Genomic DNA, 22,311 nt, shown 5'->3' on the forward strand with positions numbered 1-22,311 from the left:
GAAATTTTAAACGGGTTGGCGTGTTGTAAACGAGTTAAGAATTCCAACCATAACCCAACCTATTTAATTAAATGTGTTAAATGGGTCGACCCATTGTTAGGCGTGTTAGACCCAACAAATAATGGGGTACGATATACTCCAAAAGAATCCCACTATATTGCACTAAAAGGTAGTACAAGGTAAGTAGGGTCGATCCACAGAGACACATGATAATTAGTCTATACCTCTTTGCGCAAGGTACTATGGTCACCAACAGTAAAGAGGGGAGTTTAGAATAAAATAATTAAAACAAACACTTAAAAACACAAGTAATCAACTAAAAGAGTGAATTAAATCCAGAAATGGTAAGGACTCCAGCCTCACGTATGACAACTTAGCAATGTGATTCCAAGATAACATGATATTTGCTTAATTTTATCTAAGTTGGTACTTGAAAGTGTTAACAAGCTCTAACACTTCTCATTCACCACATTAATTAACCAAAACAAGCTCTTTGATTAACCCTAACCTTACTAACCTAATCTAAACAAGCTCTTAGAATTAGATTATAAGATTGCATGAAGCTTTATGTGAATGTTCCCAACAACACCTAATACTCCTCATAAGCTTGGGAGTGTAAAAGTGTATGAATAAGATTTACACTAAATTCATTCACTAGAGATCAGTTTAATGCTTGTTACTTGTTCAATTTCATAAAACAATTACAGATTTTGTAAAAGAGATAACTTGAATGACCTAACCCTAATTCAAATGGCCAATAAGAATCACAATTAGAATCAAACATTCGATTGAAGCAAAATCAAATTCATTAGATAGAAATTGAGAACAAACATCATGTCATATGATTGAAGTCACTACCAAGAAGTCAAAATATGAAATTGGAGAAACTAGGGTTCTAGCCACACATGGCTAGAACAAGATCACAAGTCTAAAAGATGAAATTAAGTGTAATTACAACTTACAAAAACAAAAATTAATGTTTCCAAATGATTGACGAACAAACCCTTGCAAAAACCTTCGAATTCTCCTCTCCAATGGTGCTCTACTATGTTGTGTGTCTGTAAAAATGACCCTCAACCCGTAATATGAAAGATAGGAAAAATTGCCAAAAGTTGGTTTTTGGGTCGAACACGACCCGTGTTAAAATAGGCTAAACTAACACGGGTCGTGTTCAGCAACACACCCCGTGTTGATTTGCACTAAACTGACACGGGTCGTGTTCAGCAACACGCCCCGTGTTGATTTGCACTAAACTGACACGCCCCGTGTTCCTCTCTGACTCCAATTCCAAACTTGATTTTTCCAACTTTTTCGTTCTTCGCCCGATCATCCCGAAATCTTTACCAATGCTTCCCGGCACTTCCCAAAGCGCGTTCCAAGCTCCGGTTTACCTGAAAAAGACATGAAAGTGTGCAAATAAGGTTGTTCTAGAGACTAACATGAATATGATGAAATGCAAGAAAAAGGAAGAACAATTGTGCTAAATAGATGCATGAAATGGGACTAAAAGGTGCGCAAAAAGGTGCAAAAATTGCACCTAACACCCATTTATTTAAACGGGTTGAAAATCTTAACCCAAACTGCTATTTATTGTGTTGGGTACGGGTTGGGTTGGCGGGTTCGGGTTGGGATTGCCAGCCCTACATGTAAGGGGCAAGGGGAGTCAAGTCAGAGAGCAGTGGGTGGATCAAGTCAAGGTGGTGTGGGTCGATCAAGTAAAGATACAGTTGGTGGAACAAGTCAAGGTTCAGTGGGTGGATAAAGTGAAGCTGTAGTAGGTGGGTTAAAAGCAAAGAAGAGGGACAAGGGAAAAAGCCTCAAGTGCAGAAAGTAGGACCTAAGTGAAATTGGATACACATGAAAGCATGACTCATCAAGTTATTTGGCTACCTTTTGTTTAAGATTATAAACTTGTAATGATGCTTTTGTTTAAACATGTTTAATCTAGATAATTACATCTTTTGCAACTACCTAAATTAGTGATGTAATTAAGTTGATACTAGCCATATGTCATGCTACATTTCTAGTTGTAATGATCAATGTGGTGAACATTTCTAGTTACTTATCATGTTTTGATCGTGTGTGTTTCTCATTCCATTCTAATGTTTGATAAATGACCAAATCTCATTACATCCCATTGTTTGATAAATGGCCAAAACTCATTTCTAGCTGTGATGATCAATATGTGGTGATCTTGTCTTTTTCTCATTCCATTCCAATGTTTGATAGATTGCCATATATCACACTAAATGACATTTTCTTTATTTACTTATAGTGTTTTGATCTTGTGTTTTTCTCATTCCATTCCAATGTTTGATAAATAGACAAAACTCTTTCCATTTCATTCTAACATTCCTAATCAATGACAAAAAAACAATGCTTTATAATTACCGTAATACACAATACCATTAAACTGATTAACCAAAACCATACATTACATTAACATTCTAATACATGACATCCCATCCCAAAATCAACTGGTAATATCCCATTCTAGTTCTATACACTCATCCAACATTACATATCCAAAATACATCCCTAAATACATTGACCAAATACCTTCCCAAATCCAACTCCTACTTAGTGCATACATATATAAACGAAAAAAAGAACCAAGACAAAAGAAGCATCTACTTCAGCTTCATTACATCTGTACGAGCTTGACTCAACATCATTTGAACATTGTCCAACTTCCTTAGCAAGCCAGGAATCACCTTCACAGCCCTATGACACATCGGATCGTCCACCCACCCAAGAAATGGACAACTTCGACCGTTTCGAGCACAAGACCAGAATTGCCTTCCTGGGTGGAGGTTCGTCCAAGATGTGACTCTCACAACAACACTTCCACACGTACAAATCACCATTCTTGGAAGAGAGGAGAGCTTCGATTTTTCAGAGATGGTTGCTTGATTTTTCGGAACGTTGGCAAGAGCTTTTAAAGGGATGGAGAAGCTAATGTGAAAATACCAAAATACCCCCATATTTTTTGAGCTTAATCATCCAAACGACTACAAACTGACGGAGTTATGAAAAAGGACCTCAAGTGCAACTTTTGCAAACCACAAGGGCCAAACACATAGAAAAAAATTAACAGGGACTAAGTTTATTACTTTTGGCAAACCACACGAATTTCCAGAAAAGCTTTGCAACCCAATGACCCAAAAACCCGATCAATGCGAGGAAGTCGGCATTTTTTTGGATCAAATCCTTTTTTTGCGGCATTTTCCCATAAAACGACGGTGTTGCTATTTTGACATGTTTCGTTCTAAAAGCTTGATTTGTTTGATCAAATCGGAGATGGGGAAGATTCCAGTGAAGATAAAGGCAGTGGTGTACGGATTATCGCCGTTTCAGCAGAAGGTGATGCCTGGTCTATGGAAGGAACTCGCTAATAAAATCACACACAAAGTCACCGAGAATTGGCTTAGCGCTATCCTCCTTGTGGGCCCCGTCGTTGGCACCTACTCGTAATTCCACAACTCTCTCTCTCTCTCTAGAATGTTTATTCGTTAAAAACTAGAAATACAATTTATTTTATTTAATTTTATTTTTCAGCAATGTATTTTTTTCCGGACATTTTATACAACATATTTCATACCTCAAAGGCTCAAAACAATGGCGAAAGTGATTGTTTGAAATCGAGGGAAATTAATATATCGATATTACATATATAAAAAAATTAGTTTTCTAATGTGGAGATTGACATAATATAAATTGTTCCCTTGTGCAATTAATCCAATTATCTATCTAAGAATTTTTATACGGTCAACTTTCTTAATTTAAATGATGTCACAAACTTTTGTATATATTTTATGAATGCAGGTACGTTCAAAATTATAAGGAAAGAGAGAAGATGGAGCATAGATATTGACACTATAGTCACAACTTTGAGTAAACTTGAATAAGATGGTTAAAGTTAATTTTATCCGATACTTATTTTTTAGGCGAAAGTTGCTTATAAACTTATGGATAAATTATATCTTTTTCGTCTTTGTGATTCATTGAAAATCCTGAAAAGAAACATTATCGTATTTTGTAACGTTTTCCATTTAGTGGTGGATGACATTTAAAACATGGTGACTCTTGTGGGTCTATTTATAGTTTTAATTTTTTATTGTTTTATTGTAATAATTATTATTTTTAAGAATATATGACTCTTTGGATCGCCGAAACCCTCCGGCTTTTCTACATAAAAAATATTCTTTAATCTATGTAGCTACACTAGTTCTTGGAGATCCCTCTTCGTTTGGAACTTCTTGTCGTGTTTATATTATTATTTTTTCTTACTTTTCTTGTCGTGTTTATATTATTATTTTTTCTTACTTTTCTAGAGTTATCTTTTTTAAATATTCTAATTGACATTTTATTTTATAATTTTGCTAATGTTTCTTAAACAATGGATATTTAGATTATATTCGGAATGAATTTTGTGAATGGACCTTGGGGTGGGGGTGCAATTGGGGCTAATTATAATCTTTTAATCGAAGGTCCGCAAACTTATTGTTGTAACGTTTTACACAAACCAAATTGCAAAAATGTAGTACAAAACTACACATACTCGTAATCAAGAGAATAAAAGTTACAATACATAAAATAAGATAGAGGGGAATTTCATATGGAAGACCATAATAATATAGACCGTAGAGTGGTTCAACCTAAATATGAGGCTACGACCATTTTTCTGATTGACTCGTTAAACAAATCCACTAAAGATCACTTCTTTTGGTGGAGTGAAAACCTTAATAAAAGACTAACCTCTTTACTAGAAGACGGTGTGTGATCATGCACACAAATAATAGGCGGTAAGTGGAGACTTAATGTGTGAAAATGTCAATGTAAGAACTTCAAGGTGTTTGAGAAAATGTTATAAAATTAGGAGGCAAAGAGTTTCTTTTGCTATTATCAAAACTTTGGGTGTCAAAATTGAAAAAGATCTTAAACGCCTTTATGAAGATTTGATTAGAATCTCCTTCAATCAACATTCATTTTGTATTGTCAATCGTTCTTGACGAGTCAAATGATCCGTTCAACAAAAAATCTATTTCAAATGACTGTTGACATTTGAGTTCCCAAAAGGAAATGTTGGACTATCGACTTATGTACCAACTTTGAATAACATTTTCCCTCTAACACATCTGTTTTGAACAAAAAGTTTAGGTTTTAATAAAAGCATCTCCACTCACTGTCTAGGATTAACTTTGTAGTTGTTTACCAATGTATTTTTAACATCGAATTAATCCTTCAAAACACACGGGTTGTATATCTCCGACTTGAATCTTATGGCACACAAAATATATGGAGAACCACATTTCTCATACCAATTTTTGTTTGATTTTTTTCTCTTGAGGTCACTAGCTTGCATAATGTTCTTTTATAAATTACAATGAGACTGTTAATAATAGATGTTATGTGCTAACTAATAATTAAATACAATTTATATACACTTACATCAACAATCCATTCCTTGATGATGACAAACATGATGAGTTTTTTGTTACAGAAAATAAAATTATTTCATGAAAATCACCTCAAACCGCTTAAATTTAAAATATGTATTTGAACTCTTCTATTTTATTGAAGAAAAGGGACAATATGAGTTTTTGTAATAAAAACAAAGTAATTCTATTTGAAAGTGGATACCAAAAGACCAATATATTGTAAATAGTTATCAATTGGTTAGAGAGTGATTATATCTCCATTTGCCCACCAATTAATAATTATGTGTTTTTATCCTCATGTTAAAAATTAAGTTACTCATTGGTTCCTTTTGTTTAGGGATCAATAGTGTCACTACCAATACAGTTTAGGGACTAAAACTCAAACTTTCTTATCAATTTATTTGACCGCCATTCGAAATTTCAAACTTCCGCCTAGTCTCTTCCTTACCCGAAATTCCCTTACACCCATTGAGTCGATTTCTGGTAAGTTCGAGCTCTGTTCATGAATCTCTCAGCTAACATTTTTTGTCAAAAAAACTTCCATTCTGTTGCTTATGTTCGTTTTTTTATTGGTTTTATTCTTTAAAAATTTGATGGGCGCGTTAATGCAAACATTACTAAGAACTAGCAGATACCAGAGAAGGGTTTTCAAAATTTTAAACATGTATAGTGCTCGGATTATCTTATTATCATCATTATTTGATTAGGAATCTCCATCTGCACGATATATTGTTTTTTTTTCCTGATTTTTGGGCGCTGTTGCAAAAACCCTAATTTCGTATCCTGAAACAGCTAAAAGTGTGACCCTAAGATTACTCATTCTAGAAACTTTGCGCTTCATTGAGTTTTCAAGAATTTGTATTGTGTTATTATAGTTCCATTCTTGCTATTAACTTGGGAAAACCCTGCCTAACATCTGGAAGTTCATTCCAAGGAGAGTAATTGATCTAAGTACTACCAGTTCCCTTTTATCCTCAGTTTTGAGATCTATTTATTCATTTTTATGCTCAACTGCTCTCATTAGAATGTGACGGTTTTTATGCTAATCATCTTTTTCTACACAATATTCCCTGAATAAATATAGTGCTAAACATTGAGTTCTCATGGACCGCGTTTAAATGAGTATGATACTTTCTTAAACACAAAATTTATAGATTTTCTAGTCTTCCAGCATAGCAACAAGTGATTTGATGGCTGAGGAGATTACATCCAACAGTTATGAAGAGGCTCGCAAGCAACAACTACTTGAGAACCAAAAGAGATTCGAGGTATTTGACCTTCAGTTTTATGTAATTTGACTTCATGGTAAATGTGGTAAAAATGCTTCCTTTCAAACACATATTAATGCTTAAATGTATCTCTACTAAATACATTTTCTCATCACTTGATCTTCAACATGATGTCGTATTTACTAGCAAAACACAATTTAAATAGACAAACAAAAGCAAAAGGCAAGCCATATATGTTATGTTTCCAAATATTAAGTTGAGTATATGCTTTTTATGCTTATTGTTTTTGAAGGAACTGGGAATCTTGAAGATTACTAAAAGCCTATCAGATATTTCAAAATCTGAGAAGAAGTCCAAGGTATGAATTTTCTACACTTATTCATTAACCTTCATGATAAAATTGATCATGTACATGACATAATTTTCTTTTTGTTTGAAGCAGCAACGTGAAGTGAAACTAAAAATAAGAAATTCCCCAATAACAGAACCAAGGCGTTCAACGCGTGAACGCAATCCCATTGTTTCATATCATGATGATGTAAGTTCAGCATCAATGTTGTTTAATGATGTTCCTTAATAAATAAATGACAAGAATGACTAATTTCTAAATATTCTTGTTTATACAGGTTGATATAGGTCTCCCATCTGTGAGGAGATCAAAATCCAATTCTTCATGGGCAAGGTTCAAACAGCATATTGCTTTGTTAACTCATGTCACATAAAACTCATAATGATGATACTGTTTTTCAGTTATCTTGCAAGACCATTGGAAGAAGTCAAAATGGCAAGATATGAAGAAAGGGTTAAAGCAATGAAGTCTGCAGAGAAACTCCAAAGCAATTTGCAGTCTGAATTTCCATCTTTTGTAAAGTCAATGCTCCGTTCTCATGTTTACAGTTGCTTTTGGTTGGTGAGTAATAAAAATGTACAACTTTTTCACATAATATTATAAAGTATAATATACTACATATAAAAAAAGCTAATCAAACTATGTGTTGTGCCTTTTTGGTTGATTTTATATTTCTTAAGGGGCTACCATTGTCATTCTGCAAGACACATCTTCCAAAGTCTACAGTGAATATGATACTAGAAGATGAAGATGGGAATGAATATGATTGTGTATTTATTAGTGAGAGAACTGGAATCAGTGGTGGATGGAGAGCATTTGCTTTAGAACATAAACTGGATGATGGTGATGCTTTGGTGTTTGAATTGGTGGAGCCAAAAAGATTCAAGGTAAATACTTTATTTTGCATTGGAACATAAACTAGAGGTTTCATGTTTGATGCTACTGCAGATTCATGTAGTTAAAGCATCAGATGGTGGAAGTGTAGATGATGATGATGGTGGTGTTGAGGAAGAAGAAGATGTTGAAACAAAAAAGCCTTCAAGGGGAAGACCTAAGAAGCGCAAAACAACAGATGAGAGTCCAAAAGAAAACGGGAAAAAGTCAACTGCAAAGAAAGGAGGTCAACACGAAAAGCCAAAGAAGTCAAATGAAACTGTAATGGGTACTCGGCGTTCTACTAGAGGGGTGAAAAACTGATTCAAGTAAGTGATTTTAGTAAAAGATTTTGATCATTTTCATCTATGATCTCATAGATATTGGCATGAATGTTGTGACAGAAGCTCATGGCTTCACTTAGTATTAGTTTCAATATGACACTAATTCTTCTTAAAATTATTATGGAAATGGCTTGAAAGCGCATTATGATTTTAATTATTTCTTATGTTCTTGTTTCTTTACACTTTTGTTTGGAGGCAAAGTTGTAATTTCGTTAAAGGGACACAAAGACTAGACTTGGTGGCGACTTTTTAGACTTAAAGGGTTCAATGAGAACAAAATTTAATCCAGGAAGTGTTTTTTTTTTTTTTCAGAAAGAATGACTTAATAGAAAAAGTCTTTTTCTTTTAAGTTTTAACTTTTTACAAATTTGTACAAAATGAGTTGTCATTTTCTCAAATAATTTTTAAAAGTGAATTAATGAGACACGTTATCACATATTATATTTGTATTGTGGTTCTAATGAAAAAGCAACCATTAAAAATTGGAGATTTGACATTACTTACTCCTGTTCTCTTGTGCTGTTTTATATTGACTTTGTTAAATAAACATTTATATTTTGAAGTGCGATGTATATTATATAGTCCTTGAGAAAAAAAAATGATAACTATATGAGGGTAACTCATAATACCAAAAAGAATTGGTGTTAAAGTTGTAGAAAGTTATTTGGTGATTCTCATCTCCGTAATTGCAAGTTTGATAGATTTAGATTAAAAATAAAGACCGTGTGAAATACAAAAAAACGAGGCTCCTTGATTTGAGAGTTGAAGTCAAAGTAAGAAAAATTTATAAAAAAGAAAATATATATAAATATAAAAACATGATATTATTTTAATTCTAACCGGTCGTATTAGCTATTAGGCTAACATTAATTTGTTCAATTGAATATAAAAAATATATATAATCATATAAAAATATGTGGTGATCATAATCTTGTAAACAGAGGGTCAACATGCGAAATTCAAGTAAAACAACTAATATAAAACGTATAAAATATGAAAAAAGCTACATGATTTTGAATCAAACGAATTAGCGTCATGTTTTGTTTAACCGTAGACCTTTGTTTAACCGTAGACCAATATATGTATTCAAAGAAAAATATATATGATGACAACTTTAGTATGCAGGTTTGACATTTAAAGTTTAAATTAACATTATACATTTATAGTAGATTTTAAAAAAAAAAAAAAAACTGTAATTCAGTTGTTCCTTTAAACAACAAACAACCAAACAAATACAAAAAATAATTACATCAAAACTTGAGACTACTTAAATTCGAATCACACATGTTAGCATCAATGCTTCATCTTGTTCAACAAAATAAGGAATTAAATATATAATCCTGAGAAAATATACGATAATTATAATCGTGGAAGGAGTTATACTCTCAAATGAAAGGTCATGGGTTTATGTCTTATTAGGAGACATATGTGGTTTTAGGAGTAGGTTAGTTTGCCGGTTCAAATATATATATATATATATATATATATATATATATATATATATATATATATATATATATATATATATATATATATATATATATATATATATATATATATATATATATATATATATATATATATATATATAATCGTGAAAATTAAAAATTTGCTAGATATTGGAGAGAAAAAGTGAATGGTATGATAATCAATAATCATGGATGTCATATTGAGTTGTATTTATTCATTGTTCTTAGGCGTTGTACTATACTCACCACGCCATGGGCGTGGTTCTAAGGTGGCTACTTGCCCCTGTCGTGCACACCACCCCCTTGGTACGTGTTGCTGATGTGGAGTGGCTCGCTGTGATATGGTCAACCTTCATCACGCACAATCCTTTTCTTGTTTGATGCCTCTTCACGACCACAAAGGCTGTGAACACCACCCCCTTGGTAAGTGGCAACATTTTACATCCTTAAGTGTATAAAAGCCTAGCCTAAGCTTTCTGAAGCAGCAACACTTCACGCTCACATATGTAGTCCTTCTATGTCATGCACCTGTTAATGCATTTTTCCAAAATAACTATTAAGAACTTAATCAACCTACTTTAACTTACAAGTTATAAGCACATACATTGGGATGTAATAACATAAATGTGCTCCAATCTCCATAAGCAAGCTTTCTATATTGAATTCAACTTCTAACATTGTATTAGAAAGGAATTGGGTATCTCACCCATAAAGATATTAAGTGGGCCTTAAACCCATCCCTATAACAAACTTTCTTACCAAGTCTCTAGCTAACCTCTTCGTCAAGTGATCATTTAAATTTTGTTGATATCGAACAAACTCTATAGAAATGATACCATGAGTAATAAGCTCACATACCATATTATGCCTAACACCTAAATGTCGCGACATTCCATTATATACTTGACTGTATGTTTTTGCCAAGGTGCCAACACTAACATAATGTATAGAAACGGGTGATATAGGCTTTGGCCACAAAAAAAAAATTCATAGATCAAATTCCTTAACCATTATGCTTCTTTTCCGACAACTGTAAGGGCTACAAATTCAGATTTTCCATAGTTGAATTTTTTATGCATGTTTGTTTCTTAGAAGCCTATTAAATGACACCTTTAACAAGAAGAAACACCCAACCACTTGTAGAAGAGTGGTCTTTTATATTTTTAATCCAACTAGCATCTAAATATCCTTCTATAACACAAGGAAACCCTACATAAGTCAAATCATAATCCATGGTTTTCTTAAGATACTTCAGAACCAACCTTACTGCTTTCTAGTGATGAGTACCAGAATTGCTAGTAAACCTACTTAGCTTTCATACGACAAATGCAAGATCAAGCCTTGTGTTGGTCATAACATACATCAAACATCTAACGACCTTTAAATATTCAAGTTATGAACTACTTCACCAGTATTTGGCATAAGTTTCATATTTGGGTCAAAAGGAGTACTCACATGAGAACATTCTGAACAATTGAACTTCTTAAGTACTTTCTCAATGTAATGAGTCTATGAAATTAAGATTCCTTGATGTTCACGTTTCTTATTCCAAGAAACACTTCCGCACCCCCATATCCTTCATGGAGAACTGAGATGATAAAAACTCTTTGGTAATGTCAACTTGTCTTTGATCAGTACCAAAGATCAAAATATCATCTATATATAAGCATACAATCACTCCTTTACCAGGCTCATCAAATTTACTATATACACACTTGTCTGATTGATTCAACATAAAACCATATGACAAGACAACACCATCAAACTTCTTATGCCACTGTTTAGGTGCTTGTTTCAGCTCATACAACAATTTCACTAACTTATACACTTTATGCTCAGTGTCAGGCATAATAAAACCCTCAGGTTGTTTCATATATACCTCTTCCTCCTAATCACCATTCAAGAATGTTTTTTTAACATCCATTTGATGAATGACCAGATTATGAATTGTTGCTAAGGCAATCAACAATCTAATGGTAGATATACGAGCAACAAGAGCATACGTATCAAAGTAGTCAATGTGAGGTATTTGTCTAAAACCTTGAATAACCAATCGAGCTTTAAACTTGTTGATTGATCCATCAACTTTCATCTTCCTTTTGACTTTTGAATATCTACTTGCAACCCAAATGTTTGCATCCAGGAGGAAGATCAGACAAAACTCAAGTATTATATCCCATAATAGAATCCATCTCATCATCTATTGCTTCTTTCTAGAAAGCAACATCTTGAGATTTCATTGCATCATCATATGTTTTAGATATTCTTCAATGCTAAAACAATATGACATGCAATCTCATCTAGAACCCTAAACTAGGTAAAGTTGAAAATCATTACCAAATGATTTAACTTTCATTTGTCTTTTGCTTCTTCTAAGCTCAGGTGATTCATTTGAATGAGGTACAACTTCCTTGGTAGTTTCATTGGAACTAGGAACCATATCCATTGGTTTAGGTATGGATAAAAAATGATTTTCATCATATCCAATGAAGATACAATCAATACATCTTTCACTCAAAGTCTTCATCTTTGGTTCAGTCAGTCTTACAACTGCCTCACAACCCCAAACTTTAAGATTCCTAAGTTTGGTTTCCTTTCGTACTAAAAGTTCATAGGGTGTTGTTCCTTTTGTTTGAAACTCTATTTAGAAGATAACAAGCTGTTAGCATAGTTTCTCCCTACAATTTATCACTTAAACCTGAATATGACAACATAGGATTCACCATCTCTTCTTAGAAATCCCATTTTGTTGAAGAGTATATGTAACTGTTATTTCATGTATTATACCAACAGACCGGAAATAACCAGGATCATAATACTTTGTTAAAAGCTCTGTCCCTTGGACCCCGCTAGGGGTGCTGTCCCAGGATTCCTGAGTTTACATTTATCACTCCGACAGTCTCAGTGAGTAAATAAAACCCAAACTATCTCAACATTAATAATAACTATACTAAAATATATTGATAACACTAAAATCACTAACATTTGTACTTTGAGTTATTCATTGAGGTCATTCACACAAAGTGTCTCCCTTTTGGAGATTATAAGGTTCTCTCTCACATATATAAGTACAAAAACCATCACCAATTATTTTCTTACTCATGCCATTTTACTTCTTCAAGGCTCTAACTCATCATCCACTTCTACCTTTAGTGCTATAAACTTCAGTCAAAAACTTTGGCTTCTTTGGTTTTGGAAATGTTAAAAAACAATCAAATTTTTATTGAGCTTAAATTGGTGAGCATGAATAAAAACAGAATATGATGAGAGGACTGCCAGGTAGAGAGAGTGAAAGGAGACAAGGAGTGGTGAAGCCATCAAAAACAACCATTAGCAGAGGAGTCAAGGGAAGATTACGTCAATATGTTTCTCTCAGAGAGTTAGAGAACTGGAATCAGTGGTTGATAACATGACATTTGCATTAGAGCATAAACTCGATGATGGTGATGCTTTGGTAATCGAATTAATAGAACCAAAAAGATTCATTGTATGTTATAAAAATTGGAATACTTTATTTATCGTCCAATAGTGGCAATGTACTATTATTATTTTTCAAAAATAGCAATTTTTTTTTAATATTCATAAACTGCAATGGCTCCAATTTAGCAAAAACTAAAGTCGTGATGCTATTACATGCAAAATGTTAAGAGGTTGCATATTTTGATGCTACAGTTGCTACTGCAATTTCATGTAGTTAAAGCATCAGATGGTGGAGGTGTATATATATGATTATGCTGATGATGTTAAAACATAAGTGAGTTATAATGCTCGAAAGCCCGATGAACCATAGACAAACATTAAAATTCAAATCACGAATTGTTCTATCATTGCAATATCCAAAACATAGAAAAAGATGAAATAAACCTTGTTCAAGCGAACATACAAAACTGAGTTTAGATTCACTAAAAATCCTGATACCAAATAAAAAATCCAACTTAAGCAACAGCATCTAGAAAAGCTCTCCCAGGCTGGCGATTTGCAAGGGGTCCATGACATCCAAGAAGCTGCAATGTAAATTACAAGATTACCCATCAGCAACTGTTATACCAAAACTCAATTACAATTAAAAATGTCTGATACGATTAAGCCATTAAACGCATCCAAGAATTACATACCTTAGCGTTAACACCATCAGACATGATTCTGTTCTCAGATTTCCATTGCACATAATCAGTTCGGCTAAACTTGGTGAATCCCCTGAAATCAACACAACAAAAGATTAGGAAAACATTTGATAGAACAGAATTCTTCATTCAACATAGTGTATAAAGTACAAAATGGGATTTGGGAAAAAAAGTTTTTAATTTATACCATTTCCTGCTGACAATGATCTTTTGACGACCAGGGAACTTGAACTTAGCACGACGAAGTGCCTCCTGGGCATGCTGACTGTTACCATCCTTGCATCGAACAGAAAGAAGAACTTGACCGATGCTTACACGGGCACATACACCCTGTGGTTTCCCAAAAGCACCTCTCATACCAGTTTGGAGTCTATCAGCTCCAGCACACGAAAGCATCTTGTTGATACGCAACACATGGAAAGGATGAACCCTAACCCTCAAATGGAAAGCATCCTTTCCTGCAAACTTGGTCATATACTTATTGCAGGCAATACGTGCAGCTTCAAGTGCCTCACTGGAGACGTTTTCCTTCTCCCAACTGACCAAATGAACACAGAAAGGGAATTCATCGACTCCCTTCTTCTTCATGCCAACATCATAGATCCTGATTTTTGGATCAGGAACACCACGGCAGTATCGGGATTTGGGATAGGGCTTGTTCTTGATCTGCCTGTAACACCTAGCGGGTCCTGAGTGATACAATTATTATGTGTCAGGATGAAATCTTTCATAATAGACATACCAGATTATTTAACTTCTGAAACAATGAAGATCATCAACACTAATTCGCTATCAACAAAGCAACTCAACAAACAACCTTGAAACAATCCATTTCCGAGGCATATATCGTAAGTTAGAAAGTTCAAATTTATGGAATCGATAAAACGTATTCGGACTCGTGGTTTGACCAGATCCAAATCATAACATAATAATATAAAAGATGAAATCAACGACGGGAAATTATGTTTAGATAGTTCAAACTGCAACGATTAGCAAAAAGCAATGAATCAATTGAGGAGAAAACGTACTTCTTCCCATTGCTGATTTTTCTTCGAGAGATATGCTGCGCAATATCGGACACAAGAACCCTAATTAGGTTACGATGAAATATCGTTTATATAGTTGTTTTATGGGCCTGATGGGCTTACGTATGCTGATTCGTCATTGGCGTGCTGAATTGGGTTGGTGGTGATTATGGGCTTCTAGAAGTGTAACCCAATCCAAGACACGTTCTTCGATCACCGACTATTGTAAAATATTGTATTGACAGGTTGAATTTGGCAACCCAAAATAGAGGCGCGTAGTTCCGTTATCTTATTTGTGACCTCTGTTATTTTCAGATTTATGTGAGGGCATTTTTGTAAAAAACATTTTTCTGCTTTAATATTATTTATCGATCAAAAAATAAGCATACAAATTTAGGTAAGCCCTTTATTATTCAAGTCAAAATTACATAATTTGGATGAAGTTCGTCAAAATACATTAATCCCGTATAAAGTATTTATTCGTTTAGTCTTTATGGTTTTATGTTTTACGTGGTGGGTTATTTGGTTTTTATTTTATTATATAATTGTTTGATGTTACTATTTATCATTTTCAGATTTATTAGGTTATGAGGAGTGAACCGCAGTTTGCCCGCACTCTTTGTCATATAGGAAGGGAAACACTGCCTCCCCTATGCGGCCTTTGGTGCGGTTTGGCCGCACTTCTCCTCCTTTTAGCCGTGTTTGAAATAGTTAAAAAATTCGAATTTAATTTTTTTTATAACTTTTCCTATATGTAATTTATCTTTTTTTTTTTTTTACCAAACATCACACAAATTTATTTATTTTTCATCATCTTTTTTTTTTCAAAAACTTTCAAGATGTCTTCCAACAATCCAAACAACTAAAAAACACCCAATAAAAACACTAATACTTCAAGACTTTTGTATGATCAAGCTCTTTGTGCGCTTAAGTTTTCTAGTTTTTTATAAGCTTTTAGATCTTCTTTTAATGTTATGTTATGTTTTCTTTAAATAATGTAATGTAATGGATTTTAAATTTTAAGTAATGAAATGTTATGATTTTTATGAAAATTAAAGTTTTTATTTAAATTAAATTGTTAAAAAAAATGTGGCACGACTTCTTGGCGTGGCAATGAACCACAGTTTTATGATAAAAACTAACGTGACGCTTACGTGGCAGTGAAGGAAGTGTATTTTTGTGACACTACTCTCTCTAGCTTTATACATTTGAAAACTACTTTTAGTTGATAATAATAATAATAATAATAATAATAAAGCTTAACCCCAACCACCTAACCCTAAAACCCATCATCTCTTTAACCACCCTATTACTACTATCTCCATTCTACCATCACCACCACCTTTAGTCGTTTCTCAAAGAACCAACAACTACCACCCTCGATGAAGGGTTTTAGATTCCGATGAACCAATCCTAATAAACGAGAAGGGTTCAGGGTTGATTTTTGGGGATGAACACCCACAAACAAAACGATTTTCTGGAAAGATGGTTGATGGATATGTTAAAGAATAGAAAGAGAGAGAAATATGTTGGGTTTTAGGTGGCATACCACATATATTGGGTAATGGCATTAGCGGACTAGATTTGTAGCGGGATATGATGGTGGTGGACCAAACGTTTTTCCAAAGGTCTTTTTCCAACATTTGTGATGGGGTTTTTTTTTTCCAGGTGACTGTCTGGTGGTGGTGGTGGTTGTTGGTGAGGAAGACGAAGGTGAACGGTGTTTGTCTTTACCGTTGGGGATGATGGAAGGGGGCAAAGAGTAATCTTTCATTGATGCAAAATAAGATGAAGAGAAAGGGAATAAGAAGTGGGGTATGGTAGGGTGGGTTTAAGTTTAGAAAAGGTAGCATAGATGTCTTCATAGAAATACTGAATCAATATGTTTTGGCAAATTACAAGATTAATTACATAACTTTAGGTCCTATTATATATCCATATTCTAGATTCTATTATCCCCATTTTAAGTCTATTTTTTTCATCTCTCTTCCCAATAATGATTAAAAGAACTACTTTTTAATCAAATGTCATTATTAAAATAGTAATTAAGTACTAATTATTAGTTTACTTTTAATTAACAATTATAATATAAATAAATAATTATTTGTTTTGGAAATAACCATCAAATTAAAACATATACCCTATTTAAATGTCATTTATTTGTTTTGGATTAGTCTTGTATAAAAAAATCTCATACATAGAGTATTTTTTATATTTAAATTTAAATAATATATTGTTGACAAAAGGAATCCAAAATCTCAAAAACATGTTCAAAATCAACAAAATGTAATATACTACTTAGAAAATAATATAATATTTATAGTATTTTTACTAAAATTTGAAATTTTACGGAAAAAAAACATAAAATGTATCAATAATAAAGTAGATAATGATACTCATACAAAACATATAAAACTACACATTTATAATTAGATAATGACTTAAAAGTGTAATATATTTTTTGATTTATATATATTTTGTCATTGATTTTTTTCGTCCAAATTTAACCCTTCAACTTGTTAAACTGTACATATTCAGTTCTTATGACCGGTTACTTCAGGTTAGCTGGGAAAAATGACATGATAGGATAATATATTTTTCATTTTGTACACATTTAGTCCTTAATATATATATTTTTGTTTCAAGATAAGTCTTTTTTGTTTTTGTACTCATTCATTCAGTAGTTATGAATGATTTCTTTAGGTTTTTTTAACGACATCTTACATGGGACAAACATTGATGAGGTGTTTGGGTCTGTTGATGCTTATGTCCATCGCAATCTCGACTGCTTGGTTGCATGTAGGTCTTGTGGTTTGGCTTAGGTCTTGTGTTCTGAACGTTGTAACTTCTTAATACAATATCAAATTTTAATGATCTTTACATCCATGTGTTCGGTTTTTTAGTCTACTACAACTTTCGTTAAGATTACTCCCTTTAAAATATAATATATTTGAACTTATGATTTTATAAAAAACATCCATACATGCATTCATAAAAAAACGTATGGATATAAAGATCGTAAGTAAAAATATATTACTTTTTAACAGGAGTAATCTAAACAAAAGTTGTATTAGACTAAAAAACGAACGTATGGATACAAAGATCGTTAAAATCCGTGATTGTATGAAGAATTTATGACGTTCACACATGACCTAAGCAACAAAGTAGTCGAGATCGCGATGAACATAAGCATCAAAAGCCTCAAACAGCTCATTAATGATCGTCTTACGTAAGATGTCGTGAGAAAAACTTAAAGACATCATTCATAAGTACTTAATGAGTACAAAAAAAATGACGTATTTTGCAACAAAAAAGAATATTAAGGACTAAATTTGTATAAAAAAATTAAGGACTAAATGTATACAAAGTGGGAAATATATTACCCTGTTAAGTCATTTTCACCAGCTAACTTGGAGTAGCCGGTCATAAGGACTAAATGTGTAGATCTTAACAAGTTAAAGGTGTAACGCTCCAAAATATGAGGTAAAAATTTCAATTTTAAAACAACCAAAACGCCCATTTATCATTACTAAAACACTTAAAGGTATTTCATATTAAAAACAATCATTAGAGTATAATCCCAAAAATCTCAAGGTTATGGAAAATATGGGTGTATGCGCTGTGATCAAGCCGGGGCCTTCCCTTTTGAACCGGAAGTACCTAAAACCATAAACAACAACTATAAGCACAAAACTTAGTGAGTTCCCCAAATACCACATCCATACATAACCTACGAGTCATACATATCATAAATATCCAACATTCAATAGAAGGTGCTATGTGTCACACATAGTCTTGCCATTATGCCACGAGTCATATCATGGTCTTCCATTCTAGGCCGGGGACCAAAACCCTGGGTCTTACAGACAATTGTCGGGAGCCACCTCCTGGTGTTCCATGCAAGAATCACAAAGACAACTAACATACAATCTACAACTACTTATCTACTTAACTTCCATAGTCCAAACTCTGGTCTTGCATACAAAATTGCCAAGTGCCACCTATTTGTCTTTCATACAAATGTCAAGGGTCGCCCAATGGTCTTCCTACAATACATAAACCAATAGGTCCGACATTGGTGCCTTCGACCCATAAAATAGTGAGGAGACTCACCTCGCAATGTAGAATCACATTGATTATCCCTGGCAGTTGGTCCATCAATCCCCTGATCTATCAATAACAAATAACACCCAATTAACAATTGGAATCGAATCTATATCTTTCAATCCATACTTAGGGTAAAAGACCAATTTATCCCTTATCTAGCTTGGCCCAAGACTAAGGCCCAAACCTACGATCCAAAAGGCCCAAACATGGCCCAAAATATCCCATGGTCAACCCTGATCAAACTTTTGGTCAAAGATAAAGTCATCCGTTCATGTTGACCAAACACGCTGTGTGAACCCTTGGCTACGTCGTGTTTCGCCATCATCCGAATAGTCGGGAAAACCCCAGCCAACGCGTCGTGTTGCCCGAGCTTAATACATCAAGTTGTTTCCTCCGATACCAGGAGCTCCAAAACTTAGATCTAGTCCATAAGGATAAAGTTTCCAACTTTATCCATTGTGACTACCCAAAAAGGTTCAAATTCAATCCATAAAGCTTAATAATGCAAAGGCTTAACTAATAAGCACTTAATTCAAAAAGACATAGCCCCAAAATATAGATTTGGCTTCCTTGAGCTGGAAACCCATGTAAAGTTGTCAACTTTACGTTCATGCATGTCTAAATGAAACTCTTAAGCTTAAAAAGGACTTAATAAGTGACTTAATGCATGCATGTAACCAATTATCTCATAAATCTTGCACCTTTATGCTCAAGGAGCTCAATACAAACTTAAATTTGGAATAACAAGCCCTTAAACGACTTCACTATCTCATCAACCCAAAAGGGACCAAAAGCACAACAAAACACAATATGAAGAGATCTAAACATCTATAAGTCAAGGTTCAAACTTGATACATTAAAAAGCTTGCACAAAAGAAGATGATTCTGGATCTAAAACCTTTCCACCAAGCAAGACAACTTCAAGATCTCCTCTTCCTTCACAAAGACAAAAAAAAGAGCACTAAGAACTTCTTACAAGCTCAAGAACACCACCAAGAGACTTAGAGATCGATTTTAGGGTTTTAGTGGCAATGGAGGTTGGTAATGAGGCCAACTATGAGGACTTAAGGCCTTTATATAGGGTGTAACACCCTAAAAATTAGGGTTTTCTCCACCATCCGCCAACACACCATGTAATGGCATGAACACGCCGTGTTGGCCTTAATGATAGTCATGTTTCTTCAAATCTAGACACAGTGTGTTGGTTCCACAACACAACGTGTCCAGATTTGGCCTTAATGAGGCCAACCATGAGGACTTAAGGCCTTTATATAGGGTGCAACACCCTAAAAATTAGGGTTTTCTCTATCAGCCGCCAACACACCGCGTAATAGCATGAACACGCCGTGTTGGCCTTAATGGAAGTCGCGTTTCTTCAAATCTAGACACATTGTGTTGGCTCCTCCAACACGTCGTGTCCAACCCTAAAAAAAGAATTTATTCCCAACAACTATTCCTCAAGATTTCGGGCGTTACAAAAGAGGTAAATGTGGACGACAAAAAAAAATCAGTGACCAAATGTGTATAAATCATAAAATATATTGTCCTTTTAAGTCATTATTCCTATAATTTATGCGGAGAAAAATATTTTTTGCAAACAATTGGTTCAACTTTGAACAAACTACAAATTATATATCTCAAATTTGAAATGGCCTCACTTAGAGAAATATATAAAAGATGGATCATTTACATTAACTCAATTAATAGTATAAATGTAATTATTATATTTACTATAATAAAAATAAAATAAAATACTTGAGAGTATATATATATATATATATATATATATATATATATATATATATATATATATATATATATATATATATAGACACATACATAGAGAGAGAGAGAGAGAGAGAGAGAGAGAGAGAGAGAAGAAGAAGAAGAAGAAGAAGAAGAGATAATGAATATTATTTTTTCAGAAAATAATGTAACAAAATTTATTAGTGAGAATGATTAGCTAATAATTATAATTTTTAAATAGGTATATTAGGTTGTAGAAAAAAAAAACCATTTTATATATCAAGTTTGAAACAATTATTTCATCTTTGTGTTTATGAAAAGTATTGAAAGCATGTTGTGTTTAATTTATTCTTTAATCTTTTAATGAAGCCTAATGAATATTTTGTTGCATTCCTGTTTAAATTTATTATTTAATGTTCATGTTATAAAAAAAATGTTATAATTACAAACTTAAAAGAATTTTCATTTATGTTATAATAACAAACCTAAAGAATGTATGAATTATTTGTATAAAGATGTATTGTTAGTTACAAAAGTTCACTACAAACAATTTAAGAACGTAGACGTACTTGTTAATAAATAGTGATATTTGAACCAAATGGTTTTTGGCTTATCGGTATCAAAGTGTTTGAAAATGTATTCATCCTCTAAGGGTTGAGGGTTCAAGTCATGTCGTGGACAAAAGAGTAGTAACGAGTAGGATTTAGTGGGTGTGTGTTAGCCGTTGAAAAAAAAAATACTATCATTTGAAAGAATTTTCTTTTTTGAGTCGAACCTATGAAATGCCTAACACCATGTTCTTGAGTTTTTAGGGAAAGTGGTTCTTGAGTTTTTTCAAGGCTTGTTGGTATGGGATCAAAAACGACGTGGAGGGGCTTGGGGTTTATTCTTACGTTATGTTTGGCAAAGTAGATGCTAGTTGAATTTTTTTTAGTAAAATAGCTGATAAACTAGTTAGAATAAGTAAAATAACATAAAAACATGTAGAAGATTGAAGTTTTTTATAATTAATACATGATATATTTCGAAGAATTTTCAAAAATTCGATAAGTTTGTTAAAACGCTAGTCTAAATAGTTTTTTTTAACTACTTTTCGGTTTAAATAACAACTTTAAAAACCTCGGAAAAAAAAAACGAGTTCTTGCGAAACATACCCTTGGTGTAATCGGTAAGATCAATATTCGTAAAATCCGTGGATAAAAATAGATGTCATGACATTATTTTTCTCTTAAAGAAATGGTCATGAAGTTTTTACATCAATATGATTTCATTTTATCAAGAGACAAGAAAGAGACGTGGAGATAAGAAGGCTTGTTAATACAAATGTTTGAACTCACAAGGAGGTTGATTTATTTCCCTGGCTTAGCTTTGTTTTAACTCAAAACTTAAATCGTAAGAAAAAACAATGTAAAGAAGATAATACAATAACAAATTAGACTAGAATAACATATGACTCAACTAAATAATGTTTTAGGACGTGAATTTTCAATGTAAAATCCCACCAAAAGTACATGTTTAATTAGTGTTTCCAATGATTTTTTTTTCATAATACATGTCAAAACTATTGAATGCCAAGCAAAACCACTCTAACTTACATCTCACAA

General features: G+C 33.1%; 3 protein-coding genes across 5 annotated transcripts; 2 read left to right on the plus strand and 1 right to left on the minus strand.

Annotated features, from left to right (window-relative positions):
* Positions 1-3,243: 3,243 nt before the first annotated feature.
* Positions 3,244-3,874, plus strand: LOC111876482 (cytochrome b-c1 complex subunit 8). Its single transcript, XM_023873002.2, has 2 exons — positions 3,244-3,470; positions 3,826-3,874. Exons 1-2 carry the CDS (start codon positions 3,259-3,261, stop codon positions 3,872-3,874), a joined length of 261 nt encoding a protein of 86 aa, XP_023728770.2. The 5' UTR covers positions 3,244-3,258.
* Positions 3,875-5,855: 1,981 nt separating this feature from the next.
* On the plus strand, positions 5,856-8,393 carry LOC111876538 (putative B3 domain-containing protein At5g58280). 3 transcript variants are annotated; one of them, XM_023873093.3, is made up of 8 exons: positions 5,856-5,924; positions 6,605-6,709; positions 6,963-7,028; positions 7,113-7,208; positions 7,297-7,352; positions 7,421-7,580; positions 7,700-7,906; positions 7,968-8,393. In XM_023873093.3, exons 2-8 carry the CDS (start codon positions 6,632-6,634, stop codon positions 8,214-8,216), a joined length of 912 nt encoding a protein of 303 aa, XP_023728861.1. In that variant the 5' UTR covers positions 5,856-5,924; positions 6,605-6,631; the 3' UTR covers positions 8,217-8,393. The 3 variants fall into 3 exon arrangements, with proteins under 3 accessions (XP_023728861.1, XP_023728862.1, XP_023728863.1); XM_023873094.3 differs by having other exon boundaries at positions 5,864-5,924; positions 6,596-6,709; XM_023873095.2 differs by having other exon boundaries at positions 5,868-5,924; positions 6,613-6,709.
* A 5,109-nt stretch (positions 8,394-13,502) lies between these two features.
* Positions 13,503-15,011, minus strand: LOC111876537 (60S ribosomal protein L10). The gene is made up of 4 exons (XM_023873092.3): positions 14,858-15,011; positions 14,017-14,518; positions 13,821-13,902; positions 13,503-13,709 (listed from the first exon to the last, which is right to left on the minus strand). The coding sequence occupies exons 1-4, from the start codon at positions 14,865-14,867 to the stop codon at positions 13,641-13,643; spliced, it is 663 nt and encodes a 220-aa protein (XP_023728860.1). The 5' UTR covers positions 14,868-15,011; the 3' UTR covers positions 13,503-13,640.
* Positions 15,012-22,311: the final 7,300 nt, after the last annotated feature.

Source organism: Lactuca sativa, chromosome 9, assembly GCF_002870075.4.
Source record: "Lactuca sativa cultivar Salinas chromosome 9, Lsat_Salinas_v11, whole genome shotgun sequence".
Lineage (NCBI taxonomy): Eukaryota > Viridiplantae > Streptophyta > Magnoliopsida > Asterales > Asteraceae > Lactuca > Lactuca sativa.

What these genes read in the sequence shown, in the direction of transcription:
- LOC111876482 (XM_023873002.2), top strand. Translation starts at nt 3,259, where the DNA reads ATGTTTCGTTCTAAAAGCTTGATTTGTTTGATCAAATCGGAGATGGGG. An exon ending in CCCGTCGTTGGCACCTACTC is followed by an intron (nt 3,471 to 3,825) that starts GTAATTCCACAA and finishes TTATGAATGCAG; the next exon opens with GTACGTTCAAAATTATAAGG.
- LOC111876538 (XM_023873093.3), top strand. Translation starts at nt 6,632, where the DNA reads ATGGCTGAGGAGATTACATCCAACAGTTATGAAGAGGCTCGCAAGCAA. An exon ending in TTTACAGTTGCTTTTGGTTG is followed by an intron (nt 7,581 to 7,699) that starts GTGAGTAATAAA and finishes ATATTTCTTAAG; the next exon opens with GGGCTACCATTGTCATTCTG. An exon ending in TGGAGCCAAAAAGATTCAAG is followed by an intron (nt 7,907 to 7,967) that starts GTAAATACTTTA and finishes ATGCTACTGCAG; the next exon opens with ATTCATGTAGTTAAAGCATC.
- LOC111876537 (XM_023873092.3), bottom strand. An exon ending in ATCATTGTCAGCAGGAAATG is followed by an intron (nt 13,903 to 14,016) that starts GTATAAATTAAA and finishes TGTTGATTTCAG; the next exon opens with GGGATTCACCAAGTTTAGCC. An exon ending in CTGATGGTGTTAACGCTAAG is followed by an intron (nt 13,710 to 13,820) that starts GTATGTAATTCT and finishes TTTACATTGCAG; the next exon opens with CTTCTTGGATGTCATGGACC.